At 40.4% G+C, this 22,449-nt stretch overlaps 1 protein-coding gene across 4 annotated transcripts in view; it reads left to right on the top strand.

The window, feature by feature from the left end:
* The window catches only part of slc38a4 (solute carrier family 38 member 4), a 32,631-nt gene extending 31,010 nt beyond the window's left edge, over positions 1-1,621 (top strand). For 3 of the 4 annotated variants that reach the window (XM_034577858.1, XM_034577857.1, XM_034577859.1), the window contains exon 16: positions 52-1,621. In XM_034577858.1, the coding sequence (XP_034433749.1) occupies positions 52-156 (105 nt within the window). In that variant the 3' untranslated portion in view covers positions 157-1,621. The remainder of the gene's footprint in view (positions 1-51) is intronic. The other variant, XM_034577860.1, reaches the window with a different exon arrangement.
* Positions 1,622-22,449: the final 20,828 nt, after the last annotated feature.

The raw sequence follows: 22,449 nt of genomic DNA, 5'->3' as shown, positions 1-22,449 counted from the left end.
ATCACACATTTAATCCCTCCTCTGCCTCCTCTCCTGTCTCTCTCTCTTCAGGCGACCGTCTTCCTGATCGTGGGAATCATCTTCATGATTGGCAGCTTGACACTCATCGTCCTCGACTGGATCCACAACCCCCCAGGCTCCAACAGCGGTCACTAAGCCCCTCTTCCTCCCTCCTCAGATCCACGTGTGCAGCAATGCCCCGAGCAGCACCACCACCACCACAACCCAAATGAAGTTCTCCCACAGCCTCAGCTGCTCCTACATCTGGGGATGGGGTTCTTGAGAGGTTCCCATTCATCAGATCTTTAACATCAATCTTAGAACCTCAACATAAAGACAAAGATTTGCTGCACTGGGTTAAGACATCTTCAGTTTTTGCTCCAGAGAATATCACTGGAGTGACGGTTTTTTTTTAGCTCGGTTTATTGTTTTTTGTCTTGTAGGTTTTTTTTTCTTTGTTGCTGTAAAGTTCTGGATGTGACACGATCAAGAGAATCAAAACTCGAGGGAGGGAGGAACAGACTGTATAATCATTAAGTAAGCCTGAAATCATCATCTTCATCATCATGACCATCATCATCATCATCATCATTACTTCCAGCTATGAAGAGACAGAACAAACACACATTGTGTAGCAATCACCTACAGATCTGTGAACTGCAATTTGCATGGCTGGAAAGACAATGCGAGTCCCTCAGTGCTCTGTGCACCTGAAGGTGAAGTGTGTTGTCCTCCATGAAACAAGGAGCACTTAGCGCTAGCATTACACTTCACTTCGTGTGTAGAGCTAACACACATTTGCGCACGCATATGCACATATGTAAACATATTGAAACACTACAGCTGTTATTCATGCAAAAAAAAAAAATCTCAAAGCAACGGTTAATCTGTGACTTCATTCAGTCATGTAGAACTTTTATTCTGCAAATCTTGGTTTAATTTGCTAACAATCAGAAGCTTTGCCAAAGTCTACATGCACATACAGCTTTAGTTGATCGGGCTCACACTAGAGTTTCCCGTCTCCACAGCTTCCTCGCCAGCTGTTGTCATCCCGGCTGCCCACACAAAGCGCGAGGAGGCTGTCGCTATTACTGTCACATCTGAACACGCTAAGTATGAATGTACATAAGTTAGGTTATCTACTGGAAATAAAATAGTGTTGTACATAATATCTTACTTGACCTCATACGGCTCTTTGCCTTTCACGTTTTATGAAGTTGAATTAGCCTTTTGAACTCACATACACACCCACTGGAATAATTTATGAGGCACTTGACAGTGCTGTACAAGTATATATATGTATAAAATCAATTTTAAAGTTTGCAGTTTAGATAAGTACAATTGGGGATTTAAAAAATGAATTAAAATCAACCAGCAGAGCCAAACTGGAAGGCTAATTTTAAAATCACATGTCAATTCAAGATGCCAAGACTGTCAGCGAAAGCGAAATATTTCAACTTGTGTCATACCATACTAGTCACATGCTAGTCACAAATGTCATTCAATAATATAATGTAAGGCCTTACTTTCTTTTGTAACGTCATTATGTGCCTATTAAGCTAAAAATATTTTAATATTTAGGAAAATGCAGTTATTGGTTTTTCTTCTTTACCAAAGTCAGAAGAGAAGACTGAGCACTCTCACTTCTGTAATCGAAATATCGAACAAAGCAATTAGCTTAGCATAAGAAATCGGTAGTGTGGGAAAATGTCAGTCTAACTACCAATAAAACCACAATTTTAACATTTCGGTTTTCATACAAATTAGATTCAAATTTCATCTTTCAATGTCTAAGCTCTAGAGGTCATGCTTGGTGGATTAACCGATCCATGCTGACTGCTTTCCCCGCGCTTTCACCCTTGATGCTAGGTTTAGCTCACTGTCTCCAAATTTCACATACAGACATGAGAGTGACTTAAATGTTCTTATCTACATCTTGTCAACAAGTTGAAAAAGTTTTCTATCCCCCGCACAATGTCCAAGTTTTCTTCCTAGGAGTCGTGACTTGGTCAACGATATCACACACTTCAAGACACTTGTTGTAACGGAGGCGCTAGCTACAGTACTGATACCTACTGTTCATGCAGAGGATGTGACCAATGTATGCAAGACAGTAAACCAAGCTCAAAACTATGCTTATTTTCTAACGTCGGACACAAATTATGAAATTTGTGTCTCTAACTGGTCGTGTTGCCCTTTATCAGGGAAAAGGTTTTTGTTAGTGTTACTGTTCCAGTAAAGTGAGACATGTTTTTGAGCACTTGAAGCAGAGCACACAGGTCACTTTGTCTGTCTTGTTCACAAGAAGGACGCTCAGTCATTAAGCTCATTGGAATGAAAATCAGGTAGTTGCATTATTTCAGTATTCACTCTGCCGTTGCACACATTTTTTAGATTAACTGACATATTTTATCAAAACTTTTAATCAGATTAAAGGATAATTCTCTTTTTATTTATCCATTTCTTTAACTGGGGCCTTTGGTAGAATCAATGACAGTGACATCAACAGCCCAGATTTGTTCATTTCACTTTTCCTCCTGTGCCGTTATGTGTCATGAACACATCCAGCCAAAGTGGACAACATTTATAGATCCTTTGCGGATCTATGTACATGAAACAAATAGATATTTCAAATGAAATAGTGTATTACGTGCATGTTTTTGGATTACAAACATGGTCTTTTTGGACAATTGTATATGCTCTGTAAATAATCTTTATTTTATGGTACACTTACACTCATTGTGAGTAGGTTGTTGGGGGATTCTGCCTTACAAGTCTTCTGCAATCCAGTGTTTTTTTTAGTATATATATAAATATATATAACTTGTATTAGATGTTTTTCTTGCTGTATAACTGTAGTTTTTTCCCCCCTTTTTTGAAGCTTGTATATTTGTAGAAAATTTTGGTCTCTCAATATATCCATTGTTATGTTTAAAGGTTAACTTGTCATATAAGGATGAATCGATCAATCAACCGCCGGCTTCATAACAGTTAATAACTTGGTTTTCTCAGAAATCTCGGAAACATGGCAACAAGTTTCTGTCGCTTACTGGCCCCTGCTAAGCACCAATGTGTTTGAAGCTAAGCCACAAGCAACAAGTGTTGATGTTTTGCCCACACGTCAGGAAGGTTCTTACTGTATACAACATTTTGAAGAGTTTAAGGTTTTTCTGTTATTTATCAAATGACACGTAATAGCATGCACGCTCATATGTAGTCATACACCGATGCTAACGTGTAGCTGTATATCATAGGGCGGAATAACAGAACTAACAAGAACCTTCTTTTTGCCAGCTCTGAAACTCAGTCGTAGTTCTTACATTACTGTGGCTTACAATCTTTATCACTACTGTTAAAAACATCCACTCTTGGTGAGGTGTTATTTATAACATCATATTTTGTGATGTTACCGGAACTGAATCGTTTCACGGAATCATAAAGTCCGCTTTCAGTATCTGCTATGAATGTTCAACAATGGATTGTACTCAGTTTGAAAGCCCAGTGTACTCGTTCTGATTTAATTTGACGAATGTTTGCCTGCGACTTCATTCACCTCCTGCTGTCAGTGGCTTATTCTGCTCGCCGGCAGTCTGTGTTGGAGATGTGTGTCTTCCTCAAGTTTGGGTTTCATCTTTTCAAAAGGCTGGAACTCTTGCAAAGAAAGAGAGGCAGCATGTTTTCAGCAGAATGCTCCCGGCACTACACCTCTACCCCCTTTAGTATCTCAGGTATTCAGTCTTGATGAATTCTTTCATCTTACTTTTGGATAGATTAAAGTCTCTTCACCTCTTTTGCATGATTGAGCCAATACGTACAATGCTGTTGTATATTGAGCTGGGCCGAGAAGAGAAGTTGTCATGTGGATTTGTAAATGTTAGACAAGTTCCCAGCTAATGTTGACAGCGTTTCGAGACGAGTTGTACAGAACCACCTGCCTTATTTTTCTATGGACCCTCAGCCGTGGACAAGCACTGGCTCATTGTTTCTGCTGTTGTGTGTCTGCTTCCTGTGGATCAGGCCCGAACATTCAGATGTGTAATTTTACCCAAACAAGGGGGGTGTTCGTTTTTTATCAGTGATGCTGTTTCATTATTGATGACCAATAAAAAAATGTGAAATGAAAAATATTTCTTTCTTGTTTTTTTACTTTCAAGTCCATTTAAACTAACCAATAGTAGAAATGCACCCATGAAATGCACTCAAATTTCACTAAAGATATACAAACAAAATAGAGTGCATGTACAACTTACAACAACAGTATAGGAGTTCTGCAAGTGTGACATGTTTACCACCTTTATGATTTTTGTAGCCTAAATACAACGGTTCAGTGTCAAAATTGTTTAGAAGCGCATGAGTATAAATACATTCTGTGAAGGCGGACTAGTGATTTTCATGTCTCACTTAGCCACTTGTTAGCAATTGATGCATTTTATGTCGTAGAATAAAATGCGGAAATGTCTTTTATTAATCCCATGAGAAGTGGAGCAGAGGTCTCGCCCTTATTGGCCACAACTGGTACTACATATTAAATGTATTAAAGACCATTTTGAATGTGTGTTTTCAAAATATTTTCCCTTTTGGTCACACCAGAGCTTACATAACCAGTCTAGACCAGCATCTACCAAAACCATCTGGCATAACGTTCAGATGATATTAGGCCTCTACAAATCAAATAGATCCTCCTGTTCTTGTCCAGCTAGCATCCAGTGCTGACATGTAACGCCAGCTTGCAATGTTCCCAGACTATTAAAAAAACGAGGGGTGGGTAAAAAAAGAATTCGGTAACCATCGCAACACTTTCCAAAAACATACGGTATCTTCAGGTCAAAAATCAACCTGGACGCGATAAGCTGTGGGAGAGTGTGTGTAAGTAGATCCTACATGTGGCTTTTTCATCTGCATTGAATTTGATTTATAAAATAAAATGTCCAACCTCTTCCCGCACCGAAAACCTTTTGATAGCCCAGAGAACACTTACAAAAATATAATAATCATTTAACAGAGCAGAAACTAAACCAGATTGATTAAACCCTGTAGATTAAGGAAAACTGATCAAAAAGAAAGACCATCCAAAGTTTAGAAAGAAGTTAAATCTTTCTTTCCCTTGTCCTGTTAGGGAAGTAAAATTGATCATTTTCCAACATCTTAAGGATGCGTGGTAGCTTCTTGCAGATTATAGCGAGTAATTCTATTAAAATCAATTTGTACAGCGTCAAATCACAACACGTCAACAACCTTCTCACATACAGTATGTTCCTGTACAACAGAGGTTAGAGGGATGTGCTTGTGTGGCGGAGGATGCAGGTGTGAGTGTGTTAATGATTTCTGTGTTGAATTAGAGAGGGACGTGGGGAGTCAGAGAGAGAGAGAGAGAGAGAGAGAGAGAGAGAGAGAGAGAGAGAGAGAGAGAGAGCGCTCAGCATCATCACATCATGACGAAGGTCACATTCCGCCACGTGGTTTTGTTGATAATCTGGTTACACAACACCTTGATCTTCAACCTCTGGATGATAACCTGCTGTATCCTGCCTTCACCTCTGTGTCGTAAGGGCTCTCCTCTGCGGTCCGAACATCTCCAGCACGTTTCCATTCAATACATTCAACCTTTGTTTTTCTGTCTCCTTTATTCAGCCTCACTACATGCACCTGTCTATCTGTGTGCATCTATGTGTATTTTCCATCTAAACATACATACAAATGAGATCCTCAGAGATCACGAGCTGTTCTAAATGCATATTTCTGTCATTTCCAAGGAATCTTATCCTGTTTGCAAAAAAAAATATAAAGCAAATATTAACACAGGACGTGTTATAATGTGCAACTCAGCTGTGACTCAGCTTAAACCAACAAAGAACGTACCGGAAGCATTATGAGTGCAGCTATTAAATTAATCATCAGTACACAAATAATAAAAGGCTTTCTTACACTGTGTCAGAGGTAGTAGAGCCGGTTTTGTGTTTCTGAATAATAATTAAAACTTATTCAGATGCAGATTGAATTCAATTATTTAAACTCGACTGGCAGGCAGCATACCACCGACAATCTCACCCTAATGCCTTAAAAAAACATTTAGAAAATTCAGGGTTTTCTTCCTTGAGTCATGTCCAACCCCTCCACAAAATCTCATGGAAATTGGTTGAGTAGTTTTTGTGTAATCTCACAAAATAACAAAACGTAGATGAAAACATAAAACTCCTGGGCGAATAATTAAGAAATTCACAACACATTCAACTAAGGCCCATTGCCTGTGTGAGTTTGGTTGAAAAAGACATGAATTGAATCTCCTCAACTTTCCTCTTTACCTCTAACTCTGCCCCCCCCCCACAACACCCACTCTCTCGCTTGTTCCCTAATCCCCGGTTCTCCCTGCGTTTTCAACCCTCTATCTTCTTTTTTCTATCAGGATTAACTGTGCTGCTCTGTAGATTGGGGTAAATTCCAGGAATATGGTCAGTTAATAACCTACTATCTGTGTGGGGGAAAAAGCTGCAGCAATCAAATCAGCTTTAGAGTCAGACTGCCACCACAGACAGTGTTGGTCAAAAAACCCTTAAAGTGGGCTTGGCTTAGTGTGATAAGAATTTTCAAACACACAGAGTTGACAAAAGGAGAAACAAAACACAAACCACCGGAACTCATTTCGGTGTTAGTTTGATAGGTAGCTAGTGTACAGTGGGTTAATCATTACCTTTTTTTTTGCTGTAAATAGCTGCCTGCTGCTGGAAACGCTGACGAGAGCTAAAGGACTGAATCAAAACATTAAAGCTGCAGGCGTTCGAAATAAAACAACCAGAAAAAATAATGCTGAAATGCTAAAGGACAACTGCAATGTTCAGTTTTACCCATTGTCAACTGCTTTAAAAATATTGATCGCAACATCCATGCAAAATTCCTGTTTCTATAATGTGCCCATTTAAGTCATTCCTTGTTTACTGTTAGTTCGTTAGCTTTAAGCAAAGACACACACATCTTTGAGTATATTTGGACAATTCTTCCTCTTTCAAGCGCATTGTGTACTTCCAAAAAGCTTAGCAAATACACAATCCTTAATAGATTGTCATACAGTATCTATTGTTAGCATTGTTGAAAGACTGTTGGCAGGACAGGGGCACTTCAGGGACCAGTGTCCCCTGGGCCCAACTCCTGGATCCGCACCTGGATATATTAAAAATACCTGCAGTATGAAGCATCTTTGAGTCATACTGATCTGGTGCCTGGCCGCCTTCAGTTGACTTCTGAGCTGCTTCCAAATATCTGATCTCTCCATCATGTCTCTAAGTCCAGGTACTAATTCAGCCGCTTGTGGTTTAGAACCTTCCTTTGGGCACTAACCAAACACAGATGACTGATCTGTCCTGCAGAAGGAACTCACACTCAAGATCTACAGGAAAAATAGACAAAAGGTGATAAAGCAGACACGTAATCCTGAGTTCAATAAATTGAATATTGTCTAGTGGATGTCCTTGTGAAAGTCATGACAGTGTAGGTGAAGAAGGACGTCCTTTCACATCGGTGGATTCCAGCACACACCACAGTGAATGTGTGTAGGTGTAGGACTGTGGTTGTGTAACAGAGATTCAATCTCCATTACAGCTGAGAGGAGTCAGAACCAGCCCTGCTCTCTGTGAATAAGAGCATCAGCTATAAATGACTATAACTGTCACTTCCACACAGGCTTAATTTGGATTTACAGTCTGTGTGTGTGTGTGTGTGTGTGTGTGTGTGTGTGTGTGTGTGTGTGTGTGTGTGTGTGTGTGTGTGTTTGAAATGTGTCTGCCTCAGCCTTACATAAGCTCAGGCTGCTGGTTGGAGAATACTGGGTCCACTGGGAACAGCATCCTGCATGCATTGACACAACAAAAGCATCACGTGTGGTGGACGTCAAATGTGCAGTCACACACGCCCATGAGGCACACCCTAACACAACTGCACACGCGTTCAGCGAACACAGACACATACAATACACACACTGTTGTCACGGTAAACACAGGTTCTCATGATCCCACAAGGACAGGGTGTGTGTGTGTGATGTTGTGAGCATGTGACTTCCAGGATTACATCATCTTTCCATCTACCAGCAATTTCTAGTTTGTTTTATAACCAACTGATTAGAATTTCTTTTCATTTTTATATCTATTTATTTGCCTTTAATTACATTTTTGTTTCAGTTATCTATGTTGTATACATCTTATATAGACATCCAAAATGATCTGAGTAAGCATATTACTTTTGATTGTGTTGCTTCTTTTATTTACTGATAAGGACCATGTGATGAACATTTTTACAATGTACACATTTGTCTCTTTGCCTTTTTATGCTGACACTGTTACTACCGTGATCAACATTTCTGTTGCCACCATGGTGAGTAGAACGTGGGATTGAGGTCACCTCCTCTCAGGTGAATAGCAGCTCCTGTGGCCCTCGGAGTGTCAGAGATCAGAGCTGGCTGTTTGATTTGGTGTGTTTTACTGGAAGGTGCTGCCTGACACACCAGCAGTGGCAAAGATGGCAACACGGTGATAGAAACCGCATTCTGGTGCGAGAGGGCTACAGTGGCAGCCTTAGAGGCACACAGAGAGGTCGGTCTTGGTTCTGACCTCTCAGTAGCCTTCGGGATAACTCAGCAGATGATATAAGAGTGTAATAGTGCAGCAGGTCAGAGACGTGTGAAACAAACCTACTACATTCCTTAGGTGCAGACTTGTATCTCAGAAGAAGCTCTGGCCAGGAATAGAAACATCCTCTATGGATAGAGGGGCATTGTAAAATGTTTTAGAAAGCAAACCAGATATATGCAGGAAAATAATATTTGGACAATGAATTTCCATTTTCTCTGAATGCTATAATGCTAACATTAACATAAGTGTTTGCACAATGAGGTAGATCTTTGTCTTATTCAGAGATGATGTTGCATTCAAGTCCCCCAGCCTGTGAATGTATGTGAAGCAGACAAACTGGGCCGGGTTCGAATCCAAACAAGGACCTTCTCTGCTTTCATCATATCTGTGTTCTCCCACTGTGTTAGAAAATAAATCATTTTAATTTGCAGGGGGGGGAAATGTGGGAAGAAAAATGGGAAAAAAAGTAGAAGGCAAAGCTGTGACACCGAACTTCATGTATCTCGTTGGACATCTCCCACTCACCTCGCTGCTCCTCACATCACACCCTTTCAAAGAAAATGCAGAACTTTTGCTATTTCTGCAAACACCGAGCTCCATCCCCCCCAGCTTCATATGTCCGTGTGAAACATACTGAACTTACAGTAAGGTGAGATTCGCTTTGTGTTCACAGGAACGAGCGGTAGTTATTTTGAAACCCTCGATGGTCTTGAAGATGAAAAGTAAACTGACAAATCCGTGTCAACAAAGTTTTAAAGTTATCTTTTTAAATGCATAAAGACAGTTAAAATAAGGTTTTTGAGCAGTTAGATATCCTGTCAAACTGGACGGCTTGATTTCTACATTAACAAACCCCACTTGAGGTGTACCTCAAGGGTTAATGTCGGGCTCAATTCTGTTCTCCAATCACATGCATTTCAGTGATCACATGTAATAAGTGAAATAATATATTTGTTTGTTTCTATGCGGATGATACATGATAATATTCAACTGTCAACCCCTTTATACAAGTTTGATTACTTACTATTACACATGAGTTTTCTCACAGTTCCTGTATGTTAAGTTGCTGTCAATAGCATTTGTGTATTTGCTTTTATGGTACCCAAACTATGGACTTAAGTACTGTTCACAGTCCAGTTCTCTTAAACATGAGCTAAAACCCCAATTTAAGCTGAATTTTTACAAATCAAATAGTCAGTTTGACTTTTTATTGTAATTAAATAGTATATTGTAATAATATACAGTAAATATTTTATATTGGCTTGCCATTTTCGGTGTTTATGTACCTTGTTGTTAAAGAACATAAAGCTTGTAATAAGTATTTCTACCACAAATAAGACCATTGCTGTGAAATAATTCCTTGTTGATTCAAGCCTGCACTATTACTGCCAACTCTGTACTTTTTTTTTGCAATGGTTTATTATAACATCCACTTCATGCAATACCAAACACACATGAAGCCTTTTTATGGTGCTGACTGTTACCTAAATGTTAGATGTTAGAATACTGGAATCACCATAATTACTTCCTCTGATAAGATAAGATCCCACATTGTCAAAATATTTGTGACTCACTGTGTTTGTGATAGAAACTTAACATTCCATGGGGACAGCCAAACAATGATAAGTCACCTTTGTTCTGGAAATGATCCCTGTTGGAACATATTGTCCAGTTCAAAGGTAACAGCTGGGGGAAATTTGACTTGCTCCAAATAATACGAGGAAATGCCAGAACTCATGTGCAGAAACGTAGTGAGATAAGTTGCCAACACTGAATTATACAGTTCTGAGTCATTGACACATCCTTTGTTTCGGTTAGTCTTTGACCAGATTCCAGCTTCGAGGTCCATTTCTGTCTTGATGTCCTTGAATAGATGTTTTTAAATCTTGCTTCTGTTATGAATGAACGCCAAAACACAGAATTTTGGAATGTACAAGAATACGATTTTCAGTAAAAACTCACAACTTTCCTGGCTGCAGGCCACCGACATGTAGAGACATGAAATACAGGATGAAGGGGAATGTGATCTGGTTCAAGTTTAATTTCCATGCTCTGTTTCAACTGTTTCTACCTGGGCAGTGTTTTTTTCAAGTCATGCAAGTCTTGCAAGTCATGCAATCTTTCAGTTTTCACAGATGTGTAGAAAGGTTGGAATTTAGCAGGTGCAGACAGTGTCTGGAACATTTCTAACATAATTCAAAGTCAGATTTCCCTTCCTGATTGGCTTTATTACTTAGTTCCTTTTATTTAATTCAATTATTTCTTAATTGTACAAACTTTGTAATGACAAGGATTTCTCTTTTACATTGTATAAAGAAAAGATTTTTCAAAGCCATAGTTCCCATGTACATATTTTTGTTATCACTTAAAAAAAGAATTTTTTTGATAACCGATATATTATCAGTATTGAGAAGTAGTTTAACTTAACTTGCTGCAGTGATGTCGACATTTACGTCATATGTGGTCAGAGGTGCAACACACAGAGTAATGTTAAATGTTATGTGTATGGCTGAAGTTATGTCATACAATTATTTCCTAAAATGTACATTTGCTCAAATGTATCACACAATAATAAACAGTCTGTAAACAGTAGAACAGAAAGTTCAAGTTTTTGGGGACACCATGTTTGGTTTAGGTATTAAAACATCCTGCAAATATTTACTTGATTTGCTTTTTAACTGAATCGCCCAAGTAATCTATTTGAGCCATGTTTGAGTTTATATGGTCTTATGAGACTCCTCCGGACATGGCTGGATAACTTTAAAATGTGCGGCGGCAGGACAACAGACCTTAAACCCTTTTGATGCAAAACCAATATCTTTGAAAATTCCAAAAAAGGAGGGGATTTTGCTAAGTTTGTCATTTAGAGAGGATTATGTCGTGTTATGTCGATGAAAGAAACGGTAACAGCCACGAGAAAATATCTTAGGTATTGTACAGTGGTCTCAGACAGTATGGAATTCCTAATGTAAATCCACACAGCGACCGACCCTCGGAGGATCCTTTATTAAAACAACAAGGACCCCTGGCACCACAAAGGGGTACACAGCTTATGTTCTGAATGACTGCAGAGTCAATAAAAGAGAATTGTGTAGTTGTGTTTGTTCAGCTGGAGCTGCTGTCTCCTCTGCTCTCACCCTCCATGTGCTTTTGGATGTTCCTGCTCAGGTGCTGTGTTTCCCTCAGGTGATTTAATCCTCTCGTAACCTGGCATGACTGAGCAGAATTTGCTGGAGCTGATGTGAGCGACTGTGTGAGAAAAGGATGACTGAACACATGAACCGGAGAACAATGGACAGTGCTGTATTCCTATTTTGTAATGCCTCCATAAGAAAAGAAAAAAACACACTTGTTTATTTTGGAGATACATTTGGAGCCAAGTGTGCTTTACTGTTTCTTTGCTGCACTTCCAAGAGATCACGTCTCAGTTGAACTGCCATGGTGGTCAGCTCATCTTCTGTTTATTCCAAAATATGGAACACGACACACGGCATGATACATCACTTCCTCCTCAGCAGAGGATTTTACCAGAAATGCATGCGACACAAAGTGCACGTTTTGCACGTGCACAGCTTTGGTTTAAAGGTAAACAGACGACAAAGAACAGAAAAGTCTTTCTTTGCCGGAAAAATGTTGAATCATCCGACTTTGCTATCAGAGGGTGACAAAAGCACAAAGCTTTTCTACATCTTTGCCTGTTGGTGGAATTCTGCTGCATCACCGTGCTTTATCAACCTACAGGGTTGTGCAATGTCAACATCCGGCGTGCGATAGTGGTGTAGAAATGAACACAAGCTGCCGCCATAAAATGTCACATGGCCACATTGTTTTTTTCCAGGTATTTGCATACTGATGGTCCCCAGCCGCTGCAGGTACATATTGAACTTGACGGAGAGCAGCGACTCAACCCGTAAAGGATGTAAAGGACCGACAGCACTCCACTGTGTGCTCATGACCTGACAAGATCTCACAGACAAACAGGCCACATGATGAGATGATACATGTTATATGTTATATGTGTGAGATGCAACATGCCATTAAAAATACATTTTTAAAAGAAGTGTTTGTTTTCTATATGTTAGCTTGTGCAACCTCTGTGTGGGGAAAACACGGTTTACTCCACTGTTGTCACTCATTCACTCAGGTGTAATCTTATCTAAACTGTACAATACAGTCGTTTGTGCAAACTCAAGATCTATCAATCTGGAATCGTGTTTACATTTTGGGTATTTTCGGGCTCAAATCTCCCACTAATGTCAGACATTGAGTTTTATTGACGACGTTCAATTCAGGGGCCACGTCCTTCGGAGGCTGCAACAAGACTGTGCAAATTCAAAGAATCCTGCAAATGCAGCCAACAAATGCGTCCTTCCACCCCTGAGCTACGCAGGCTCCACCAGGTGCATCCTCCCCGGCCCAACATGTCCCATGATTCATTGCGCTTCTTTGACAAACAGCTTTTCAAAGAGTGTGTTAGTGTGTTAGTAGTAGTAAATATTAGTATTGTTAGAAAGGGATCTCTTTGCAGAAATTGAATATAAAATAATACTAATGATGCTACTGATGTTCTCACCAGTGCTAAATCCTCTTAATTGTACAAACTGTTGTTTTCTATACCCTAGAATCTGCCCTAACCCTAACCCACTGTATTTCCTGAATATAGGACTGGCTTAATGGGGTGGCACAGTGGTGTGGTGATTAGCACTGCGATGAGAACATTGTTCGAATCCCGGTTCGGCCGAGGTCGCTCTGTGGGGAGTTTGCATGTTCTCCCTGTGTCTGTGTGTGTTTTTTTTAACTCCTGCTTCCTCCCAAAGTCCAAAAACATGCAGATTGAGGTTTGGTTAAACAGAGACTCTAAATTGACCAAAGGTGTGAATGTGAATGGTGGTTTCACTCTGTTTGTCTAGGGTGTTCCACGCCTTTGTCCAATGTCAATTAGGACTGGCTACCACCGCACCAGCATCTTCTGCAAGATTAAAACTAAAAGACAAGACATGGGTACAGAAGAGGAAGAAGAAGAAATAAACTTTATTCCCCCTGAGTCCGGCTGCTCTCCTTGGCTAAACCAGGACTCCCAAGTAATTAATCTGGGTCTAACCAGCTAAATGTGGGAGGCACGAGTGGCATTTGTTGGCCTCGCCTTGTTTGGTGTGGCTGTGCGCCAGCAATTTGCACTCAGACGGCACTATCCTCCACACTTTTAAACCGAATCAGATGGTTTTCTCAGACTTGTCTTGGAGTAAGAAAGAACTGTTTGGGTGCAAATAGTAGATTTCCGTACACTTTGTTCATTGTGCAAGTGGAGTTATATTCTCAGATGATCCATCAATAAAAAATAAAATGCTCCGATTAAAAAAACTGAAAACTTGTATTCTACGTGTGCTGCTCTTTTAGGTGCAATACATCAGGAAGTCAGGAGAGATTCATGACACCTCATATGTCTTCCAGGAAAAATAGTGTGTTTATATTTTCTCTGTGAGATTAATATACTGCGAGCTTAATCAGCAGTCAGCCTCACATTAGTGTTTTGCCAAAGCAAGGTCGTTCTAACTTGAACGCAATACAGATAATAGAGGACGTGGTTGGAGTTGAGTTGAAGTTGAAGACGAGTAAAGTCAATAAACGTATGTTTCAATCAGTTGGGGGACTAATTTGTCTCATATTTCGCTTCACTGTGTGACTGTAGATTACATAAACACGTACGGGACCAGACGGATTTACTGCTGCTGCCATGTGACTGTTGTCTGCACGTTGAAGAGAAGATTATAAAGCAACAAATCAGTCTCGAGGTGTAGAACGATGCAACATCTGGACCAAACTATCACTTCACATCAATAAGATTAAACCGACATTTGAGTCATTGCCGGCCTTCATCTTGTCTTTGCTAAACGTAACAACAATAAATCACTTAACACTTGAGCTTCTTCTTTGCACAGTTGTAAAAACTGAAAGCGCCACAATGTGCAGCTGAGTGAACTAAATGAAAATAACCAGGACGAAAGAAATATGTTGACTAATGACAATAATCCTAATGATATTAAACATATGTGGAAAGAATATGTACCGTCCAACCGTAATGCGTGATTAGTGGGCGTGGTCCAGTGCTGCCTGACAGACGCAGGAAGTGACGTGTTTATCCTTCCCGCGATGCACAAAACGCACGCAACACAGAGACGTTTCGCCCGGTCCAAGTTCACCCTTCCCCATGGTCGCATCAGGTCCTGAGATCGCAAGTGCTCGGGCCCGCACAGTGCTGGCCCTATTAAATATTTTGATTTCTATTAAATGCACAACCTATGTATTTCAGTTACTTTGTGTTAGATTCCCTATGACTTGGCCCTCCTGCACTGCATGTTGCATAACTGTGCCACAGACCGTAAAACTCCTCAGAGCCTGGTGCAGCGACTTTACTTTCTCACTTCCCCAGAGACTCAAATCCACACCTCCTCTCGTACAACCTCTTGAAACTTCACATTCCATTCAACAACAGAGAGAGTGAAGCTATGAGGAAGTCTGCAACAGGCAGTGTATTATTTTGTACAACACGGATGGAGAAGTTAATGTTACGGTAAAAGATCATGCAGGCTACACTTGCATGACCTATGAGATTTGCAGCAGGTGTTGGTAGTGATACCAGGTTGTGTTTTTTTTTTTTTTTTTCCACCATTGGAAAACAACTGCAGGGAAAACATTATAAAACACACAGTCACAATGACTCTGCCACACAGAGCACAATTATCAGCAGCTTTTGGCAACAGTTTGATATGTAGCACATCTGCTGTCACGCTGACAAAGCATTTATAACTTTGTCTAAGAAACGTCTCGGCTTGTGTGAATAGATTTTTAGTGTGGAAATACTTCAGTTTATGTTGGGATCAAGGATTGTACTTTCCTGTAATGACATTTAAGAAACGTTTTCACATCTCTTTTCTACTTTTTCACATCTCTTCACACATTATGCTTTTGAAACACACATCTGAGCACATCAGTGAACCACTACAACCACTGAAACACTTCCCATGTCGCCAAAAGGTGTCTCAAGCTGCTGTAAACAAGACTCTGTCACTCAGTGTACAATGAAACAAAAGATTCTTCCTCTTCCTCTTCCTCAATGTCTATCTCTTCCTCTTCCTCCTGCTGCATTCATCTTCCTCGCCAGAGCTAAAGGAGGCAAACGCCATCCAAACATGGCTCCTTTTGTACCTGTGGTATCGAGGCACAGACAGAAAACACCTGTGTAGGATGTTAGCTGAGATGACAGCCAGGTGTGTCAGCAGCTACACCTGTGAGAGTGAGAAAGTCTCAACTATATTTTCTCTATAAATATACACATATACACATTTCAATGCATATATGAAACCAGGTCAGATCAGATGAGTGAGGATGAACTGGAACCTCATGAAATGTATTTAAGAATTTGTGTAACTGCTGGTCTGAGTGACAACTGATTAGATATATAATAAATGGTCTGTATTTATATAGCACTTCTAGTCCTGAAGACCACTCAACGCACTTTACAGAACAGTTTTACATTCATTACATTCATCACATTCAAACAGTGCATCTATGTGCAGCACTTTTCTCTGTGAGAAGGGGCAGTTTTGGGGCTCAGTATCTTGCCCAAGGAGTTTGGCATGCGGAACACTGGGATCGAACCGACGACCTTCTGGTCAGAGGATGACCTGCTCAGCTTTCCCAGAGATCAGCCATCAGATATCATAACTGTGACAATATCGTCCTGAAATTTCATTTTTTTTCGGCGTGCAACAATATAACCTGCGATCAAACTGTTTGTGTGGCTGCGTTTACTGTGGGAACTCAAATACAGGGAATGTGTTCTTCCAATATGGAAAAAAACATGGACAGCGACATTTAAGTCTTTGTTTAGCTGTGAATGAGCAGCAGAGCTTGTAATTGCAGGTTCAAACAGCTAGCGTTCATTTGATCTGTATGCTAGTGGATTTATTCCGTCTTAAGAAGCATGTGATAAAAGTGATATTTGTTGTGGGGCTGAACATGTTCATTTGATGTCCCTAAAAAAAACTCTCCCAACCTCCCAAGTTGAATTCTTTGATACATTTTTTTTTCAGAGTATATTGGGGGGGAATCCCGACTTTGTCTCAACCCCGACTCTGGTCAACATAACAGGCCATTAGATGGAAGAGCACAGGTTAGCATACACACTAGAAATCAATCAGTCACATGTACTGTGTTGCACTGACCTGCTAAATACCTGCACTCACAGTAACACACATCCACAACAAAGTGTGGTGACTCACTGCAGTTAGAAAGTTATTTAAAAACCAAACTGATGTCTTTGTGGCGCAGTAACGTCTCGAGACATCATTCATCTGTTTTTAAACTGAATTCGTATGTTGGTCTGGTTCAGTCCAAACTGTCATGACTCTGGACTCTGACTCTTAAATGAAGAGTATTTTTTACTTTTCACTAAGTCATTATCTGGATTTGCCTCCTGATTAAGGAGAGTTCCAGTTTTGATTATAGATTCCTTGTTTGATTTCCTGTGTTTATGAATGTGTTTGGATTTATCTTTTCTCCCCGAGTTCTGTTTCCTGTTTTATTTTGTAGTTTTGGCTCCTTGTGTGTTTCTGCCTTTACTTCCTGTCTTTGTCCTGTTTCCCGCCCTTGTGATTGTCTGCGCTTGTTCCTCATGTGTTTCACAAGTGTCGGCCACCCCTGCCTCCCCGGTGTATATAATTCTCTGTGCTTCCCTTTGTCTTTTTAGTGCGTCGTCTTACGTGGTCCTTGCACCACCCACGGTCATTGTCGCCTTCACCATCCCTCGCCTGTGACTCTGCTCTTGTTGCCAGAGGTTTGATTTGCACCTTAGTGCTTTTACTTTGATGGACCTTTTCCTTTTTGACAGAATCTTGCCTAATTAAAAGGACACTTTTTGTTACACAATTGGTTCTGGATCTTTGTGTCCTCCTGCTTCCACTAAACATGACATAAACATTAAAAATTTATTTAGAAAATCTATAAAAATATATTAATTAATAATAAATTTGACACCAAAGCTCCACTGGCAACATCACAGTGACAGCTAGCACACGGGTAAGGTAGTTAGCTCCTCATAAAAAACACAAATTTTACATTTAACCAAACAAATGTGGTCATTATTGAGCTTTGGATCTTTAGGGAATGAAATGTGTTTCCTTTGGCCAGAGCTGTGATTTTCACGTGATCTTCTTGACAACACATAGACACTGTCCTCAGCTCCTATCACCACAAACTCTCTTGATGTCTTCGTCAGTGTCTTCTCCGTGTGTCACCGGGAAATATTTGTTTTCTTTTAGTTTTTTACATTTTTGCGTCTGTCGCGTGTTAGAAACATCATCAACCCCCCCACACACTCATTGTGCATTGTGAATCCCCCACTGTGCTCTCACATCGGATTCTCCTGCCTATACTAGGGGGCCGGGCGGAGGAAGTCCGCAGATAATCCGGAGGCTCTCACTTGGACATTTGCGCTCACACCTCCTCCAGAGAAAGTGTGGAGAATCTCAGGAGTTCAGTTCATGTCTGAAAACAGCTATAGAGATGCACAGACTTCAGAGTGGTACACACCTTCTCCTCTTGTTCTTTGCAAGAAGGTAAACCAGTGTATTTCCCAAATTATTGTTAAAACTGTTTAAACAAGTTTTACCATTGGTGTAAATCATGTTTTGGGTATTTTAGTGTAGCTTAGTCATTTTGTTCACTGAAGGACTTCTTCATGTTCATCTTCCTTCCCCTCTGCTCGCCTTTTGCACTCAACATCACAGGCCCCTCATGTTAAACCGCTGTCTCAATAACTCTTAATCATTGCATCATTATTTTTCTGTAAAGCTCTGGTATTTCTTGAAACTTTATGAGTGGTCTGTGGGAGTAGCATGTCTAATCCTGTTTATAGAAATGTTTCATCAACCTCTCTTGAAATTCCTCTCTAACATTCTTTTGGCTGCTTTTACAGGGACTGTGATTATCAAAGACCCAAAACAATCTGTATTATAAAAGCTGCCCAGACACTACCCTCAGTAAAAGAAAAACATCAGACAGCAGTAGTCCAAAAGTTAGAGTTTGCTATTTTAATTCCCACATTTGTTGAATTTGTTTTTTTTTGGTCACATTTTTATCTTTTACCTTTATATGGAGCTTCTGAACATTGTTTTCCTGTAGCTGACACTTGGCATCATGGGCGACACCGCTTACTGGCATCCGGGCCCTGTTTGTGTCTCCTCACTTACAGCTGCAGACAGGAAACCGTCACAGATGGAGTATTTCATAAAGCTTCCTGTTTGAAAGGACATTACCATACTGAGACAAGCAGAGACACACAGACCAGAGGGGAAATCAGAGGTTATGTATTCTTTACTCAACGGCTAATTTATGTCTAAATTATAACATTTTCATTTTAGGGCCAAAAAAATACACTTTGGACACTTAAATCTCTTCTTTCTCTCATCGACACTGACCTGCTTGAACCAGCATTTATGAAGATTTTTTTTTTATAATAATATGATAATTACAAAATCCATATTTCCATCTGCCACATTAGCTGAATTAACACTTGTTGGATTACATGTGGGTTACATCCTGGCATAACTGTGGACATATGAATGAAACTAAATGAAGGCTAACGGCAGTCACAAGTCTGTCAGGGTGTGTGTGTGTGTGTGTGTGTGTGTGTGTGTGTGTGTGTGTGTGTGTGTGTGTGTGTGTGTGTGTGCGTGCGTGCGTGTGTGCATGCGCTTAGATGGATGTCAATGCTACAGAATCTTGCTTTTCAGGAACAAACCTCACTCTAAAGAGAAGTTGTGTACTTTGTGTGTGTGTGTGTGGATAGCCTCCTAATCTGCTGCAGCACCACTAATTCCATTGCCCTAACTTTACCCTGCACTGTGAACCGAATTACCTGTATATGCCCTTTTTTCTTTTTTTCCTGCCCACTGGTAGCATGAGACATTCAGACTCAATTCATGTTTTAAGAGCTACACTATCATGTACAAATACACAAACACACTCATATCGCCCCACAAAGCAAACAGCTTGAGTCGTGTGAGCAGTGAAACTGAAATAACTATCCGCACAGTTTCACCTCTTTGGCCAAAAGCAGTCATTATGGAGAAGGAAAAAACTGAACAAAAAAATGTATAGTGTTACATCACTGACAACACAATGTGTGCTGGTTAAAAGCGAGCAGCATTTGTGGAAATTCATTTAAGAGAAAAGGAAACATTGGGAAATTTGGAAAAAAACCAAGAAATCATTCGATATATGACAAAAAATGTTAAATACTTGGCTACAGTGGAAAACTTGATGTGGTAGTAAATGCAAAATGTGACTAGGTGCAGTGGAAACAGACAGAGAGCATGACGTCTCAAACTTATACATCTAACTGCACACAACTGGAGAGTTTACATTTCATTGAGAATTTATCTCTGTGTGCATTATCTGAAGCATATGACACAAGTGTATTTCATGTGTCCAAATCCACTTTTAGTAGTTAAATGGTGGTAAAGCGGTTGCAGCTTCAAGCGCATGGTTCAAGAGTTTTGTAAGTCGTCAACTCGCCGGGTGCACTTGCAGTTTGGCGACCGCATCTCTGCAGAGGAAAAAGTTTCACTTGGCACATGAGCAAAACCTCTTTGCACCGGCCCATGTAGGTGCTCATTACTGCCTTGATAATAACAGTGAAATACTGTGCCACTGATTTCAGACTTAGTTCTTGTTGGTCAAAAGTGCAATCGCTTTCTATTGCCTCAAGATACGTGCCAACAATGTGCCGGACCACACAAAACGCCCATTGCCTTTTAAACAATGTGGACACTGAATGGGAAAATGACAACTGTGTCGGTCTAGCAAAGACAAAAGGCGCCCGGTGTACGATAGGAGCATAATATTGAATCTTCATAATAGCTGAAATTAACATTCAATCACATTTCTTTTTGCAGATTTTCAGAGTTCTTGTGTAAGTGAAGACGAGTGTAACTAATTTACTAACGAGTCTAAGTGATGATAATAACCACAAGTGACATGCTTCAATTCCAATAATGTGGAAATTGCATGAAACTGACAAACAGAGAAATAAGTCTGATAGTAAGAATTGTACTTGCATGACCTCCGACACATTTCTCCTGCCTTTGTCTGTGTTTCATTCTCACTGTGAGAAAGCGCACATCCCGCAGCAGCCCGGCAGAGGTGGTCAGGGAGTCAGCGGGTTCACAGGGCCGACCGAGGTCCATCCTGGGTGGAAAGTTTTTGGAGAGGGAGACCAGCGGTCTGCCCCCCCTCCTCCGGGGCCCCTAAGGCTAACGTGATCCCCCCATTTGTGCTCCTGTCATAAAGAATGCGCCCGCTAAACCACTTTCCCACCAGTAAGAGGATTACTAAGGTAATGCTGCCAAATCAAGAGATGCTCCAGCACATCTAGACATTGGAAAGCTGAATTTAATAACTCATGTAGAAAGCTGGAGAGAGATTCTACCCTGTGGATCAAACTGGGCACCCTACTCTGATATTTGGCGTGGAGATGCTAGCTCAGCATCAAGGCCAATTCTATTTAAAAGGAAGAGAGGTAAACATTTTACCTGAAATGCAGTTTTCCGGGACCTAACATTGATCTTTACTTTCTACAACCAACGCAGGATAGTTGTGGCATGAAGTCTTCAGTGCAGCAAAAAAGTGTTTTGCAGTTTTGCTCCTTTTATAAAAAAAGTTTCTCTTACTTTTACATTTTTGTCAACAATTATTTGAGCATTTGTCCGCTTTGTACTTCTCTTGTGTTGACTATTTGGTTAAACCCAAACTCTTCCATTAGCCAGCCAAAAAAAACAAGACACAAGGAAGTTAATTTTTCCATGTGACAGTCAACTCTTTTAACTTGCCAAGAATCCAACCAGGAAATGTTCTAGGTACTTTACATGAGTTCCCAAAGAATCTAGCTCTGCAGTGTCTGTGTCATAAGTACAATTTATCAGGCCGCAGTGACAAACAAGCAGGTAAACAGAGTTCTTCAGGTTCTTCAGAAGTTGTGAAAAGTGAAGTACAGACTTCCCCAAAGTCTGCCATGTTGAACCACTGTGTTTCTACAACAGACAAACATTGGCTCTGGAGAGGACCTTTCATTTTTCATTAAAAACATAAAAAGGGAGGGGTGAGCAGTGAGGGGAGGGGTATTCAGTCGGCTGAAATCCTCAAACTCACTGCTAGATGACACTAAAGTCAACACACTGGTCCTTTAAAACAGCAACGGTAAATGGGACCTCTAGTTCAGGACATAATTCTTGTCAAATGTTTGTCAGGATATTAAAATACTATGTGATTGCGCCAGTGTTGTTGAATTAAGTTTCTACATATAACAAGAGATGATGGTAAAATGTTGGCTATAAAAACTGAAGAGTAAAACCCTAACTTTTTTCTTCCCAGTGTGAATTATGCGCACTAATATCGACGCGAACATTTTGATGTGAGGGGATTCACATGGGAACCTGTAGGGAAAATCAAACTGTGATTTTGGCATTTAAGGCAAATCCACTGGAGCGCAGTCCGACCTGTGAAGACACTCCAGTGATGGTTGTTGGGTTCTGTGGGTTTTCCCACTGTGTTAGGAGGTCGTGTTTAGCTAAGGAGTGTTTACGTAGTGACCCTGATCCTGTCACAGGCCTCACGTCCGATCAGGATCAACCATGCATCTGTGTGAGTGTGCGTCTGTGTGTGAGCGACATGACAAGGTTTCCAAAAGATAACTCACTTCCTCTTTGGCGACTTGTTTGCTTTTCAGTCTGATGGCCACTAGCCTCTTTTGTATCACCAAAGTAAAATGGCG

The sequence above is a fragment of the Hippoglossus hippoglossus genome, chromosome 23 (genome assembly GCF_009819705.1).
Source record: "Hippoglossus hippoglossus isolate fHipHip1 chromosome 23, fHipHip1.pri, whole genome shotgun sequence".
Lineage (NCBI taxonomy): Eukaryota > Metazoa > Chordata > Actinopteri > Pleuronectiformes > Pleuronectidae > Hippoglossus > Hippoglossus hippoglossus.
The sequence above is the reverse complement of the archived record's forward strand: the minus strand, read 5'-3'. Positions and strand labels throughout refer to the sequence as shown.